Source organism: Toxorhynchites rutilus, chromosome 2 (assembly GCF_029784135.1).
Source record: "Toxorhynchites rutilus septentrionalis strain SRP chromosome 2, ASM2978413v1, whole genome shotgun sequence".
Classification (NCBI taxonomy): Eukaryota; Metazoa; Arthropoda; class Insecta; order Diptera; family Culicidae; genus Toxorhynchites; species Toxorhynchites rutilus.
In genome coordinates this window covers 284,523,572-284,537,773 of record NC_073745.1, presented here as the reverse complement: position 1 = coordinate 284,537,773, position 14,202 = coordinate 284,523,572, and the positions used below count along the sequence as shown (strand labels likewise).

General features: G+C 39.0%; 1 protein-coding gene across 1 annotated transcript; it reads right to left on the bottom strand.

Moving 5' to 3' along the window:
- Positions 1-8,243: 8,243 nt before the first annotated feature.
- On the bottom strand, positions 8,244-13,901 carry LOC129769904 (uncharacterized). Its single transcript, XM_055772440.1, has 2 exons — positions 13,762-13,901; positions 8,244-9,413 (listed from the first exon to the last, which is right to left on the bottom strand). The coding sequence occupies exons 1-2, from the start codon at positions 13,776-13,778 to the stop codon at positions 8,426-8,428; spliced, it is 1,005 nt and encodes a 334-aa protein (XP_055628415.1). The 5' UTR covers positions 13,779-13,901; the 3' UTR covers positions 8,244-8,425.
- Positions 13,902-14,202: the final 301 nt, after the last annotated feature.

Here is a 14,202-nt window from a genome sequence, read left to right as displayed (position 1 = left end):
GAATTTGTCCACCCATTGCAATCAATGTGCGAATGGGAACGTGTTTCGAAGATTTTTTAAAAGCTCCAAAAGTGCTGCTCTTCTGTTGGATTTAATGCACTTTTCATTGCTGGTGTTTATTACGAGTGAACGATGTAGTCGTGTCGGAGGAAATTATAGCTTTTATATTGGGTGCTTTCGGCTCGGCTTGCCAATATTGGGTTGTTTTTCACTCAAACTGGTGTAATCCCTATTTTTTTCGAACAATCTTTGATTTATCAGCTGCCCGTTCAACAAAACAATGCAACACTTTGTGAAGCAGTAATAAGTTTGAGGAAAAATCTTTCAATAGGGTGACCGGTTATTATTTACTATCCTCAATCCAATGGTGGTGGACAAAATATGAAACACGTGATGATGGTTTGCACATTGCTGTTTCTGTTTTTATTATCCCAACTATGATGAAGCAGCTGAAGTGGATGTTTGGTGATGGTTGAACGATCCAATAAACGTGAGATTTTATTGAGTCGCGTAACGGATGCTGCTAAATCTAGTAGAAAATCGAATGTTGAAATTAAGCAAATTAAATTGCACCATTGTTGTGACACCAAAATTGTGTTCAATTTAGTCCTTTTGAGTAATAATTGCATTTTGGGAGGCATATAGAACTTGTCTCTTTTTAAACGTGGAAAAATAATCCTAAGAAAACTATCAGCGTGTCAGAACTTAACAGTGAATTGTGACCGCAACGGGGCTACGATAAACGATTTTTTCAATACTAATGTGGAGAAGTTGTGGTTTCAGGAAGACGGTGCAAAATGCCACACAGCGCGTGACATAATTGATGTATTGAAAGATACGTTCATCTAAGTTGAAATCATAAAAACTTGAATACTGAATATAAATTGCTGCACTTAGAAAAGTTATTAGAACGTTTTCAGAAATCACATATCATCACTTCCACAGTACAATTTGTAACAAAACTTCCTATGAATGGACAACAGTTCTCCTGTTAGCCAGGATTGTCCGCGTCCGTGATGTATATCACTCACATCCTAGACAGTTTCCATTTCTAGATGTGTCACATGCCTCACGGTTAGAGAATCAATGCTCGTCCGCTGGCCGTCTAGAAGAACGACACTCGTGGGGCATCACGCTGGGACGATCGCAACGACCATTCGCCGGAGGCTGCAGCTTGATGAATTATTCGTTTCCTGCCTCGGTATTTGAATTTTTTGCCTCCTTCCTCGAGCTCGTCTTACATCTATTTTCACCGACAATTGTCACAGTTCATAAATCCAGTCTTTTGTCGCAATTGGAAACATGAGATCGCGCTGTTGCGCCAACCAACAACGTCTATTACGAGAATGTTCAGATTGAGACGTGAAGGAATCAACTTTCTATGTGTGTATGTGTGTGGGAGGGTGCAGAAGCTCGACAACAGCATCATCCATTGTCCATTTAGGCCCAGAGGAAATCTGCTTGGGTGGATTGATATGAAGTAATGAATGATGTTTGGCAAAAAAATCCTTGATGATGATGATGATGATGATGCAATGTTTCCTGACCATATACAGTGTGGCATTTCAATGGCTTCAACTATCAAGCCAAGACACGCATCCTCGTCTCGAATTCAATTGCAGTGATGCGTGTTTCCTCTCCGGCCTAATGTAATAATGCTCTTAGTGCAGCAAACTGGATATCCAGGCAATGAGATGTGTTGGCAAAGTTGTTGCTTCTTTTGATGTATGCTATTGAGGAGGAATGACTCGAATCCCAATCCGATTAAGAGAGTTGAGAAATAACACACAATAGGCACTTGTATTCATAAGATGGATAATTCATATCATTATTGAGAACATAGAATCAATAGAACAAAAATCGATACATTATATTGAAATACTAAACAATCCAATCAAAACAACCCGCATGATGTGGATCACCCACATCCGAAACTTTAATGAAATTATTCATCAATGATATCCCATCAGTGATAGCTATTGCAGATAATGGCACTCGGGATTGAATAGCCCATTACTCATCCCAGCTGTGTGTCGCAACTTTTGTGGAATAAGCTAGAATAAATATTTGATGTGTGAGTTAGTGTGTGTGAATGCTTCTCGCTTTTGGATAATTCATTGTTTACTCCTGTGCTGCCTCCGACAGTTGACCTTTCGTCACAGAATGGTTTCGTCCCTTCCCCATCTAACGCTCCGGTGATAAACCAGTTTGTTAACCAGAACTACGCAAACACAGACTGGAACACAACAGCCGCCGCCCCCACATACCTACCTACTGGGAAGTGGGCAGCAAAATGACGAGGAAAAATGTCAGCTTACAGCAATACTGCAAACAGACTGCAAATACACTAATTGCAAGCAATAAACATGATTTACGAATCCAGATCTGCAACCGGCCGGAAAAATGGGGCAACAGTTCAACCATAACCAGCTGCAATTAGCCATGACCAGTGAATTTCTCGCAGGGAGTGGGTAGGGAATGGTATGGAATTTCACACGGCATCATGGAATTCGTTTGGCTCGTGTGATCTTAATTTGGATGAATCGAGCTAGGTTGAGTTGAATGTCACTAGTTGTGTCATTTGAATGTACATTATGTCAAAAATTATCAATCAATACATCCTTCAGAAAGCTTACTTTAAGTGATTGTCCCAATTGATTTAGTCGTTAAATCTGTTCTAGTGAATTAACATTATAATTTTAATAATGGAACTTTATTTTTTTTTATTTTTAAGAGACTTTAATTTTGAACGTTCATTCGCCACTCGTCCGTAATGGAAGGGCGCTAAATCCGGTCAAAACAGTACGTGACAATCGTGTTGCTTCAGGAAAGCTGCAGATGTTTTCCCAGATACTCGTTCACGTAAATTTCCTGATTGACGATCTCGTTCGCAACGAGAGTGTGGATTTCTAAACCACATGTACACAAAGCCTTCCAAAGAAGATATTTCTTAGCGAACTTCACCAGTTTCACATGATCGAAGATTTCTGCCACCTGTCCCCATATCAAATTTCTACCTAGAAAACTGTTAGCGAATTCGTTTTTGTCAGTTTCAACCCCAGTGCCAAACTAACTGCTGTCAAAAGGTTTTTTTATTCACTCAAATTCAACCTAGTTTCGCACTAGGTTGAACCTGAAAGCTGTTTCGGGGTTTCGCACTCGGGATTACCAATACAACTATACTGAACTGTCAAATTCCGAGTATTGTTTTGGAAAATCTAACAATAAAGACTATGAAAATGGGAAACCTGCTGCTTTTGCTTTTGTATTATTGGAATCGTAATCCAATTCGAATTCTGATTTTGAAGAGTATATTCGTGTAGACGGCATTAAGCTTCGTGTGCTTTCATTGGGGGGCGAAAATAATGATGGATATTCAGGTGGAATAACCATGTTTTCAAAATTAAAATCTTCTATTTTCTATATATATATATATATATATATATATATATATATATATATATATAAATGGATTTCTGTCTGTCTGTCTGTCTGATTCTTATGGACTCGGAAACTACTGAACCGATCGACATGAAAATTGGTATGTAGGGGTTTTTGGGGTCGGGGTTCTTATGATATTTCCAGACCCCTCCCCCCTCTCTAAGGGGGGACTGTCATACAAATGAAACACAAATTTCTTCATTACTCGAGAGTTAAACAAGCAAACGAAACCAAATTTAGCATGTGGTGGTTTTAGGGTGCAATAAATGTTTTTACGGTGGTTAGATACACCACCCCCCTCTTTAAAGGGGGGCTGCCATACAAATGAAACACAATTTTTTGCATAACTCGAGAATTAATCAAGCAAATGGAATAAAATTTGGCATGTGAAGTTTTAGAGTGTAATAAATGTTTCTATGGTGGTTAGACGCTCCACCCCCCTCTCTAAGGGGGAGCTGCCATACAAATGAAACACAAATTTCATTATAACTCGGAAATTGATCAAGCAAATGGAACGAAATTTGGCATGTGAAAGGTACGAAAGTTTTCTATGGTGAATACACTCCTTCCCCCCCCTTCTCTAAGGGGGGTTGCCATACAAACGAAACACAAACTTCTGCATAACTCGAGAACTCAAGAACAATTTGGGATGTGAGGGTTTTTGAGTATAAGAAATGTTTCTATAATTTCTATACCCCTCTCTCCTCTGGAATGAAGAGGGGGTCCCATAAAAATATTACACATATTTCAACCAAAAATATTCCAACCTAACATGACAATTGAAAATTTTCGGAAAACTCTGAAGGAAAAAGGGAAAATACAATTGCATATTGACAAGTGCTGATAATCCATTTGATGTTTGCACTAGCGAAATTGATCTTTGTTCGAAACTGGGAATGGATTTTAATGTGATGAAACGCACTCCTATATCTTCTTCTATCTATACCAAAAAAGGATCGCCGGATGTATTGATAAGAGCAGAACTGGAGGAAGAAATTGTCCGATTTAGGGCTGTCTTTATTCTATCATATTTTCTGTATAAAACATTTATTCCATGTAACGGAGAAACATGTTATTTACAAGTGGTTGAAAAATCTTGAACGAGAATTGTGTCTGGAAACAGTCTGATACTATAATGATGAGTTTTGTTAGAAATACAGTCAACTCTCCCTTACTCGATGTTCTATATCTCGATATTTTCCCTAACTCGATGGATTTAATGGCACCTTATATCTTACAAGCATTCTTCTCTCCATAACTCGATACCTCCCTAACTCGATGCCTCCCTTATTCGATGGGTTTTGATTCATTTTTCCATGGATGTTCACCTCCCTAACTAGATTGATTTTCGCGTACTTTTTTTGTGCGTTTCTAACTGTTATTTCAATTGCTCTTGAAAGTGAAGACGAAGTGTTCGTGTCGCCAAGGAATTAGTTTTCAGTTATGGAAAACCTTTCAAGTGAACCATTGCTAACCATTGCGCAACGGTTGAGCATCATCGAGCAGGTCGAAAAATATGGGCGGAAGGCGTCTGAAGTTGTGAAATATTTCAGTATTGCACAAAGTACGGTATCAACACTATTCAAACAAAAGAAAAATGGAAAGGAAGGGAAAATTAAATATAGACAAAAACCGTATAAGGTTGGTCGGGAACGAAAAGCTCCAGCTTGGATTTTTAAATCTATCAAGTCAGAGAGAATACTTTATCTCTCTCAGGTTCTATTCTTCGGGAGCAGGTTTGCGAATTTGGGAACTGAGAATTCTCAACTTCTAAGCACAACCAACATAGACGAAGGCGATAAACTACCGTTGCTGGTCACTGGAAAGAGTGAAACCCCACGATGTTTCAAAATGGAAAAATCTAACCAGTGATAAACACCAAGGTCTGTATGACCTCAATGATTCTTGAGAAATGAATTATGCAACTTGACAAAAAAAAAATATTCCAAAGGAAATAGAAAGGTATTTATTCGGGAATTATGTGTAATGGTAGTGTGTCATACTTATATCTCTTTCTCCTCAAAGGTATACATGTTCGTTGATAAATGAACAGCGCACCCAAAAACTCTCCAACCAAAGCTCTAATCGATAAGCTTACAATATTTTCTATCTAATTCTACTTCCGTAGTTCAGCCGCAAGAACCTGAAATAGTACTATGCAAGAAATTGAGGATACGACGGTATTTTTCCTCCTTTTTAACCTTGATGCTATTCAACACTCATACTGTATTCAAATGCACTCAAGGACCCTTCAGATATATCGGTTTTGGATTCAATTGAAATACTTTCACGCTCTTGGATCCATAAGGTTAAATCTGAGACTATCCAAAATTGATTCAGAAAAACCGAATTTTCCTTCAATGATGATGGTGATATTTTGCTGGCATAATTAATGCATCTTGAGCTTGCTGATGTCGACAGTACAGTACCGTTCGATTGCTCAACGTCCTTTAATGATTAGTGCGAAAAGGACCAAAATGTGATTTGCTGTGATCTGTTGCCAGATACCGATGTATTGGAAAGTGTTGAAAAAGCTGAGGAAAAAGCTGAAGATAGTAGTCCTATCGAGCTGGAGAATATTCAGGAAGGTTCAGATGATTGTGTCGAAATTACACATTCGAACATTAAATCAAACCTGAAGAATATGTCCGGAATATTTAAATCAACTGAAAATGTTCCTGTGAAACTATTTCAACATTTTTTTTTGTGATTGAACAGCTCCCGCGTGATCGTTACAATTGAGATTGAATAACATACTTAATCAATATTTCCTTTGTTACCCTAGTTCCTGATCCAGGTCGGATCCGATTATATATGACTCGATTATATAAAATTTTGGGCTCGATTATATACAGTTTGAATTGTAGAGTAGAGAACTGTACAGAGGTTAGAGAGCTTTAACTTGATTGGTAGAAACAATCAAGTTTAGTATGAATTTTTGGGATAAAATTAATAATTACACATTAAAAAAAATACTAACTTTTAAATTATCCACTTCCAAAATGTTATTAAAATCCACTAATTTAGATGTTCCACTACTATATTCTGTAATAAATTTTCTGATCTTTCAAATGAAAGCAACAGAATCGACTTACGTAGCGTCATTTTCAATGTAGAGACAGTTTGAGGCAACAGAGTACGAAACAAAAAAAATAATCTATAACTCTGCCATCGTTGAAATTCGAACATATGCGTAGAAGTATTTTTTCGTGAAATGTAACTGTCTATCACCTCCTGATAGATACTGGAAAAAAAAATTATGTGAGAAAGGTGTTTAATGACTTTAAGGGGATGAATCAAAAAATTAAATCCATAACATAATTGGGACACTTATCCTAATATACGAAAATTTATGACATAAAAAAAATTATGAAAAAATGTTCTGTATCTCGATACCTCCCTAACTCGATGGTTCCCTTGGATATCTTTTTTTTTTTTTTTTATCTGTATTATAGTGATTTTCAACTCAATTTGGCTGGTTCGTCACTTTTACTTCCATTTTTGGAAGAATGTCGGGAGTGAGAATTGAACTCGTGACCTTTAGCGTGAGAGGCATGGATGTTACCACTACGCCAGATCGCCTCCACCTTGGATATCGAGTTAGGGAGAGTTGACTGTACTAGGAATTTTAGGGTGAAAGTTAAATTCAACGGGGTCAAATAGAAGATCAATCAATGAACAGCTCTGCGATTGGACCCATGGACTTGCTCATAGTAAGAAAACGTGAATGTTTGAAGGTATTGATAACAAAAAACAAATTTTTGGCGGGACGAAGTTTGCCGGGTCAGCTAGTTATGAATAAAAATTTACTTTAACGTATCGTTTTTTTTTTGTTTTATGTGATGAAATAAGAGGTTTTTTCCGAAATTGCAAAAACATATTGAACGAAAACTGTGTCTGATGATGATTTTATATTATAACAGTAATTATTTGTGGAACAAACAGGAAATGCATACAACAGAATGTTAAGTGAATGTCAGGACTACATGTTTTGAGTAATCAAATATGAAGCAAAAATTTTCATTCAAACTTTTATATTTTTACACTGCACTTGGCCCTTCTGATCTGATAGAGAATAATTTATCTCCCAAGAACTAATACCGCCATCAGACGTCGACACTGTACATTTGTCATCGTAAATATAAACAAATCAGACTATATAACGCACACCAACAAACCGCCGCATTCGTGAAACTGAAATTGTTTTGACGTAGGACTACGTCTTTCATTTCTATACCGGGGTGTAAAATCGAAGTTTCGAACTTATGGGAATCGTGATATGCAAACACTTTTAAAAACTAACTACTTTCAACAATTTATTCACTTATCACTAATCACACGGCACCACCGGTGCTCCACAAGAACTGCACAGCGAAAAAGAGGGCGAGCCATGCGCTCGCGGCCCTCTTATGACTGCATACTGCTGACGCTGCACGCTCCACGTTGTCGACCGTAGGTTGGCGGACCCGAGTGGCGTGATGTACCAAACGGTTCCGTAACGGCTTCCCCCTTAGCTGAAAGACGTCCTCGGCTTTCGTCTACTGCTGAAGTATCAGCGGTACCTCTCTGGACTCGGGATGGGCCTCGGTTGATGCGATGGTATCCTGTTCGATGACTTCTGGTTTGCTGTTGGTAAGGAGTGTCTTCCAGGCGGCGAATTTCAAAACGATGATTATGGATGAACCCAGTATGCAGATTAGTAAAGTTGATGAGATTACGGATGCTATCCATCCCAGGAAATGAAGTTTCCAATGGAGGTTTTCGGCTTCAATCCCGTGGTAGGTATGAACGGCTGTATCCATGTTTGTGTTGACATATTCCTCGTCATCCAATTTCAGTGTACAGTTTGAGTATTGGATTAGGAACGACCCCTGTAGAGTGCGTTGGGTGACTGAACAGTTTGACGAAAGTGTTACATTGATTGCATTGACGACTATATTGCCATCATTGATTTTCCGAATAGTTTTGTTTCCGTAGGTGCGTTCTATGGGACACTCTGCTGTATTTCCGGAGACCAATTGTTGCATACAACCGTCAAAGGTTCTAGATCCGTTGAGGAACATATAAACATGGCGTTGGCTTTGGAACAAGCGCTTTTTAACATGAATGATTTCTGTCCTTTCAAATAAAACTGTGTTTGTAGGTGGACTCTGTGGTGATCTACAATGACTGGTTCAATGAAGTTGAGGGTGTACTGTACATTTTTGATCCTGGGTATCTTCAGTATGTACATGAAAATTTCGTTGTTTAATACTGCGTAGGCATTGGCAGTACTAAGTATGCTATCGACCGAGTTAAGCCCGAAACCGTCATTAATGAGGGAATGATGAATGGTTTCCAATTCGTCGAGGTGAATGATGCGGCTGCTTGGGATACTCCGTCTCGCTAGTGTGATCGCCTCTTCGATTATGTCTAAGTAGTATAATAGCTCATCAATTTTGAATATTAATTCTAATACATCAAAGCCCTCTAAGGAATGTATTACATTTTCCTCATTTTCCAGTATGACGTTAATTGCTTTTGTAATGTTGCTCATTCGTGAATCGAAAGCACTATTGATTCTTATTTGCTTGTTATTCTCGCTAATTAATGAATTTAATGACGAATTTATAATCTTAAGGTCGTCTGCATCAGGGCTTCCCGATACGTATTTCCAGGCCTTTCCGAGAGATTCCCATCGTTTTCTCCTACGTAGTGGTTTTATTCGGTTGTAACTCAAGTTTATTTTGTCTAATTTTGCTTTAACTATTGACTTAAAAGGCGTTTGATTCGACAATCTCTCCATAGAAACGGCGTTAAAGTTTTCTACAATTGTTCCAATTGAGGTCAAGTTTATGGGGTGCACAATTCGCAGAGAACTAGTGCTTATTTTAGCGGGTCCTAACGGAACTATAATGATCGGACTCTGATCCAGGGTATGAATTCTCAAGTCTGAAGTGGCCATCCCTACCAGCGTAAGGAGCCACAGTATTCTGCAAGAAAATATAAAGTGTTGTTTTAGTTAGCTCTTTTCATATCTAATTTGTGAATTTTGATAGCCTTTTCATCTGTTACAGTTTTGCTGGTTTGACTTTGGATTTTAATTGGCCTAAATCTATTGGTGTAAGGGGTCGGCTTTCCTTTCCCTTTAACTAAAGCTTCACTGATGGTGAGGTTTTCATATTCTTTATTGTTTTGACTTTCATTTTTCTGATTGTGTGTCCTCGCTTCTAACGCAATATTTTCCCTGGCAGTTAGTATTATTTTTGCTTTCTGTGTATTTATATCCTCCGGGTTCAATGAATGAGAATTTCCAAAAATTATATCCCTAGGTCTTAATTTCGTAGTTGAATGTTTGGTATCGTTATATAGGGCAGTTACTATGGAGAGCCCTTCGTATAAGGTTAGTTCTTCAAGTTTTCTCCTGTTTGACATGTACATTTCTAAAAGCGTGTTGTGGTATCTCTCGACAATGCCATTGCTGTTACTAGTACTGGCAAAGTGTATATCAATATTTTGATTTTGGAGAAAGGTTTTGAATTTTGAGCTTCTGAAAGATGTGGCTTGATCACATGTTATAGTTTTTGGTAGGCCGAAAATTTTAAAGTATTTTGTAATTACTTCGATCAGCTCATCCGCCGTTTCATTCTGGATTTTGAAAATTTGGGCAAATTTGGAAAATGCGTCAACAAGGGTAAGGAATTTTTCACCCTCCTTGACGTATACGTCAATGAAAATGTTCTCTAATGGTTTGTCGTATGCTCTTCGAGTTATTGGAATTTTGAAGGGACGTCGTTCGTATTTCGCGAACTTGCAGTCCTCACAATTTTTTGCGAATGATTTGATCTTCGTAATCATATCGGGGAAGAAAACTGACTGACGAATCTCCTCGTATGTGAGCTTCCAACTTCTGTGGTTAAAATTATGGCTCTTACGAATAAATTCCTCTTGATCAGTTTTAGAAATAAGATCAGGGAGTTTTAGATTGCAAAATTGTACTTTCATGCCTTTGAATTGATCTTTCATTATTTTAGAACACAATTGTGCAATCTCTAGGGGAGCGAATATACCATTGGATATGGTCGGGGAAAGATAACTTTTAAGAATGTTTCGGATTTCATCTTCGGAATATTCTCCACGGTTGAAAGTATGCCTGCTGTAACCTGAAAATATAGAATAAAATATGTGAGCCGATTTTCTAGGATCGTTTGACACATTAATTATCAGCTGATTCCTAAACTTGTTAATTATTTCTGGTCCATATATCGGGTCATTTTCATAAAGCTCGTTTTGCAAAACGGTTTGAATATTTAGTTCAGATTCGTCAGCTCGTGGTATCCGGGATAAACCATCGGCCACTACATTTTGTTTTCCTTTTTTGTAAACCAACTGGAAATCGAATTGCTCCAGGTATAGCCGTTGGCGAGTCACTCGTCCTGTAGCATCTGTTAACTTGATTTCCTTAGTAAGAGGCTCATGATCTGTGTATATGGTAAACTGCCTACCATACAGATATGGCCGGAACTTTTTAGCTGCAAAATAGATAGCTAACAGTTCCTTGGCGGTGGCAGAATATTTCTCTTCCGCCTTTGTCAATGTTCTTGATAGATAGGCAATGGGTTTTTCACCTCCATTCACTATCTGTGTGAGGACCGCCCCGATCGCAAAGTTTGACGCGTCCGTAGTCAAAACGAACGGCTCGTCAAAATTGGGGTAGTGCAATAAGAGATCCGAACTCATTATATTTTTCAATTCAGTAAAGGCTTTTTCATATTCCGGAGTAATTTCTATGGATTTGGTTTTTCCACGAAGCACACTTGTCATCGGCTTTGCGATTTTAGCAAAGTCGGGAATGAATCTTCTATAGTATGAAATTGTTCCAAGGAAGGATTTTAGTTCCTTCGGGGTTTTCGGAAGAGGCCAGTTTTTCACTGCTTCAACCTTCTTGAGATTAGGTTTAACCCCTTCCGTAGTAACCACGTGACCGAGGAATTCAACTTCTTTACGAAGGAATTCCGACTTGTCACACTGAACTCTAAGGTTTGCTTCCTTTAGAGTTTTTAAAACCTTTTGAATGTCTTTCATGTGCTCTTCCAAAGAGCTGGAAAAAATTATGATGTCGTCCATATAGACGAAACATCTAATACCTAAATGTTTCCGTAATGCCGAATCCATCAGGCGTTGGAATGTTGCGGGCGCATTCTTCAATCCGAACGGCATCCGCATAAATTCGTATTTCCCATGATCGACGTTAAACGCCGTTTTTGGGATGTCAGCTGGGTCTACCTCTATTTGGTGGAACCCGCTGGCCAGGTCGAGCACAGAGAAATACTGCGCATTTCCTAGACGATCCAAAATTTCGCTGATTTCCGGTATTGGATACCGATCAGACGGTGTGATTTTATTTAATTTTCTGTAATCTACCACTATGCGGTACTTTTTCGCACCTGAGTTGTCGACCTTCTTAGGTACGACCCAAATAGGAGAAGTCCAGGCAGATGAAGACTCTCTAATAATGCCTGTATCCAACATCTTTTGGATTTGTTCACTCACTATTTCTCTTAGATGGTACGGATATTTATATGTCTTTTGGTGTATTGGCTTGTTATCGGTGGTCTCTATTCTATGCTTTACTTGATGTGTAAAGGCAAGTTTTTGACCTTCCTGGAAGAAGATGCTTTTGAATGGCTGTAAGGTCTTTGCAAGAAGTTTGACCTCCTCTTTATTTAGATGATCCGCAGGGAAATTCAAATTCTCTTTTGGATTATCGGTTTTTATAAGAAAGTCTTTATTTTCGAATGGTTTCGACAATATAGGCTTCGGTAGGCCTTTTGAATGTACATGAACCATCGCACTATTATTCTTTGCCAAGTAAAGTCCCGGTTGGACTGAAACATTTGCAGTAATGTTAAGCTCATCTTCGATTAGAAACGTTCCATCTTGTAAAGTTGGAATTTTCATGAAAGTTTCGAAATTTTCGTGAAAATTCATGGAAGAAGGGAAATACCGGTAAAATTGGTACGTAGATTTCCCAATAATCAACTCGTGTTTATCTGTATTGATCACGGCTTTCAAGGCTGCTAAGTTTTCGTACCCTATGAGCCCGTCAAAAAATTTATGAAATTTAAACATATGAAATGGTAGTGCTCTGTTGACATCTTTCGGAAAAAGATTCGCGTGCACCACTTTATCCAAAATAAATTTTCCATTTTTGTTCGTGACGATGGCTGGCTGATCAGTCACTTTTGCGTTTGCCACATGTTCTGGATTCATATACGATTTGTTCGCACCTGTGTCTATCAAGAATTTTAAGATTCCCTTGTTAGATCGGTAGCGAATGTAAGGAATGAAATTGTTCAAGTTATTGTCTGGTCTTCCTCTCCTCTGTGAAAATTTACTTCGCGTGTATTTTGCACTTCGCACTCGGTCGCGTTATTGTCATCATCGTCATCATCATCATCACTATCCACGTCAACCTCGTTGGTGTTATGTTCCACGCGCGGTTTAAATTGCTGAATCGGTCGTTTGAATGCAGTTTTTGCGTTCGTTTCTTTGGCATATGCTCTGTAAGAGCTGTTGCTGTTGTTGTTATTATTATAGCCACCAGAACCACTGCTACTAGGGTTACTGTGCTGTTTGAAAATTTGTTTTGCGGGTTTCGTTCTACTTTCCGCGTTTTGATTAGTGCATACAGCCTGGTATGCCTCTTCTAAAGATTTTGGTTTCGATTGCCTGATAATGGAGGCCAGGGGCTCTCCGATGTTGTCCAAATATCGTGTGATTGTTATCACATCAACTACCTCTCGAGCCGATAACGGGTTCGAGGATAGATTGGCTTTTAGCCTAGTGTTAATTTCTTTGATTTCATTAAAGAATCTCAAATGATTCTTATCTCCTTTCTTCAAATGGAACATCGCCGACAAATTAGTGGCGAAGTCCTTCTGGTCCCCATATTGTTCGATGAGAACCGATTTGATACCGTGAATGGTATCGGGATCACCATTTGCGCATAATATCACGCGAGCGTCCCCTTTGATTTTATTTTTTATTGCCCGCAAATATATCGAGCTAAGCGAGTCGGGTTGCCCGTTCTCGCCTTTTATTTTAAACATTTCGTAAAGCTCGTTGACTTCCTTGAGCCAACTTGCCAATTCCTTTTTATTTCCGGAAAATTCCGACATATTTTTAATAGGGTCGGGGATGGCATATTTGTTGCCCTCCCTGGCCACTACCAATGCTCGGAGCTGTTCAAGCTCTGTTTTGAGTGCTTCAAGTTCACTGGCTCTTGTTTCCGGCATGATTGATAATAGAGTTTTAGATGTTGAGAAGTAATTCACTTACGGTTGTGTTTGCAGCATCCGGGTGATCCTTCGACGGCTGGTTACTCGTGCGGCGGGATCTTCCACTATTTTAACACCTCACGATCCCACTTCTGACACCACTTATGGGAATCGTGATATGCAAACACTTTTAAAAACTAACTACTTTCAACCATTTATTCACTTATCACTAATCACACGGCACCACCGGTGCTCCACAAGAACTGCACAGCGAAAAAGAGGGCGAGCCATGCGCTCGCGGCCCTCTTATGACCGCATACTGCTGACGCTGCACGCTCCACGTTGTCGACCGTAGGTTGGCGGACCCGAGTGGCGTGATGTACCAAACGGTTCCGTAACGCGAAAACGAAAGCGTTACGCCGGAGACCGAGATTTTGAGCGTTAATAGCTCCTGAACAACTGAACGAAATGGTATGATAAACACTTCATTCGAAAGATAAAA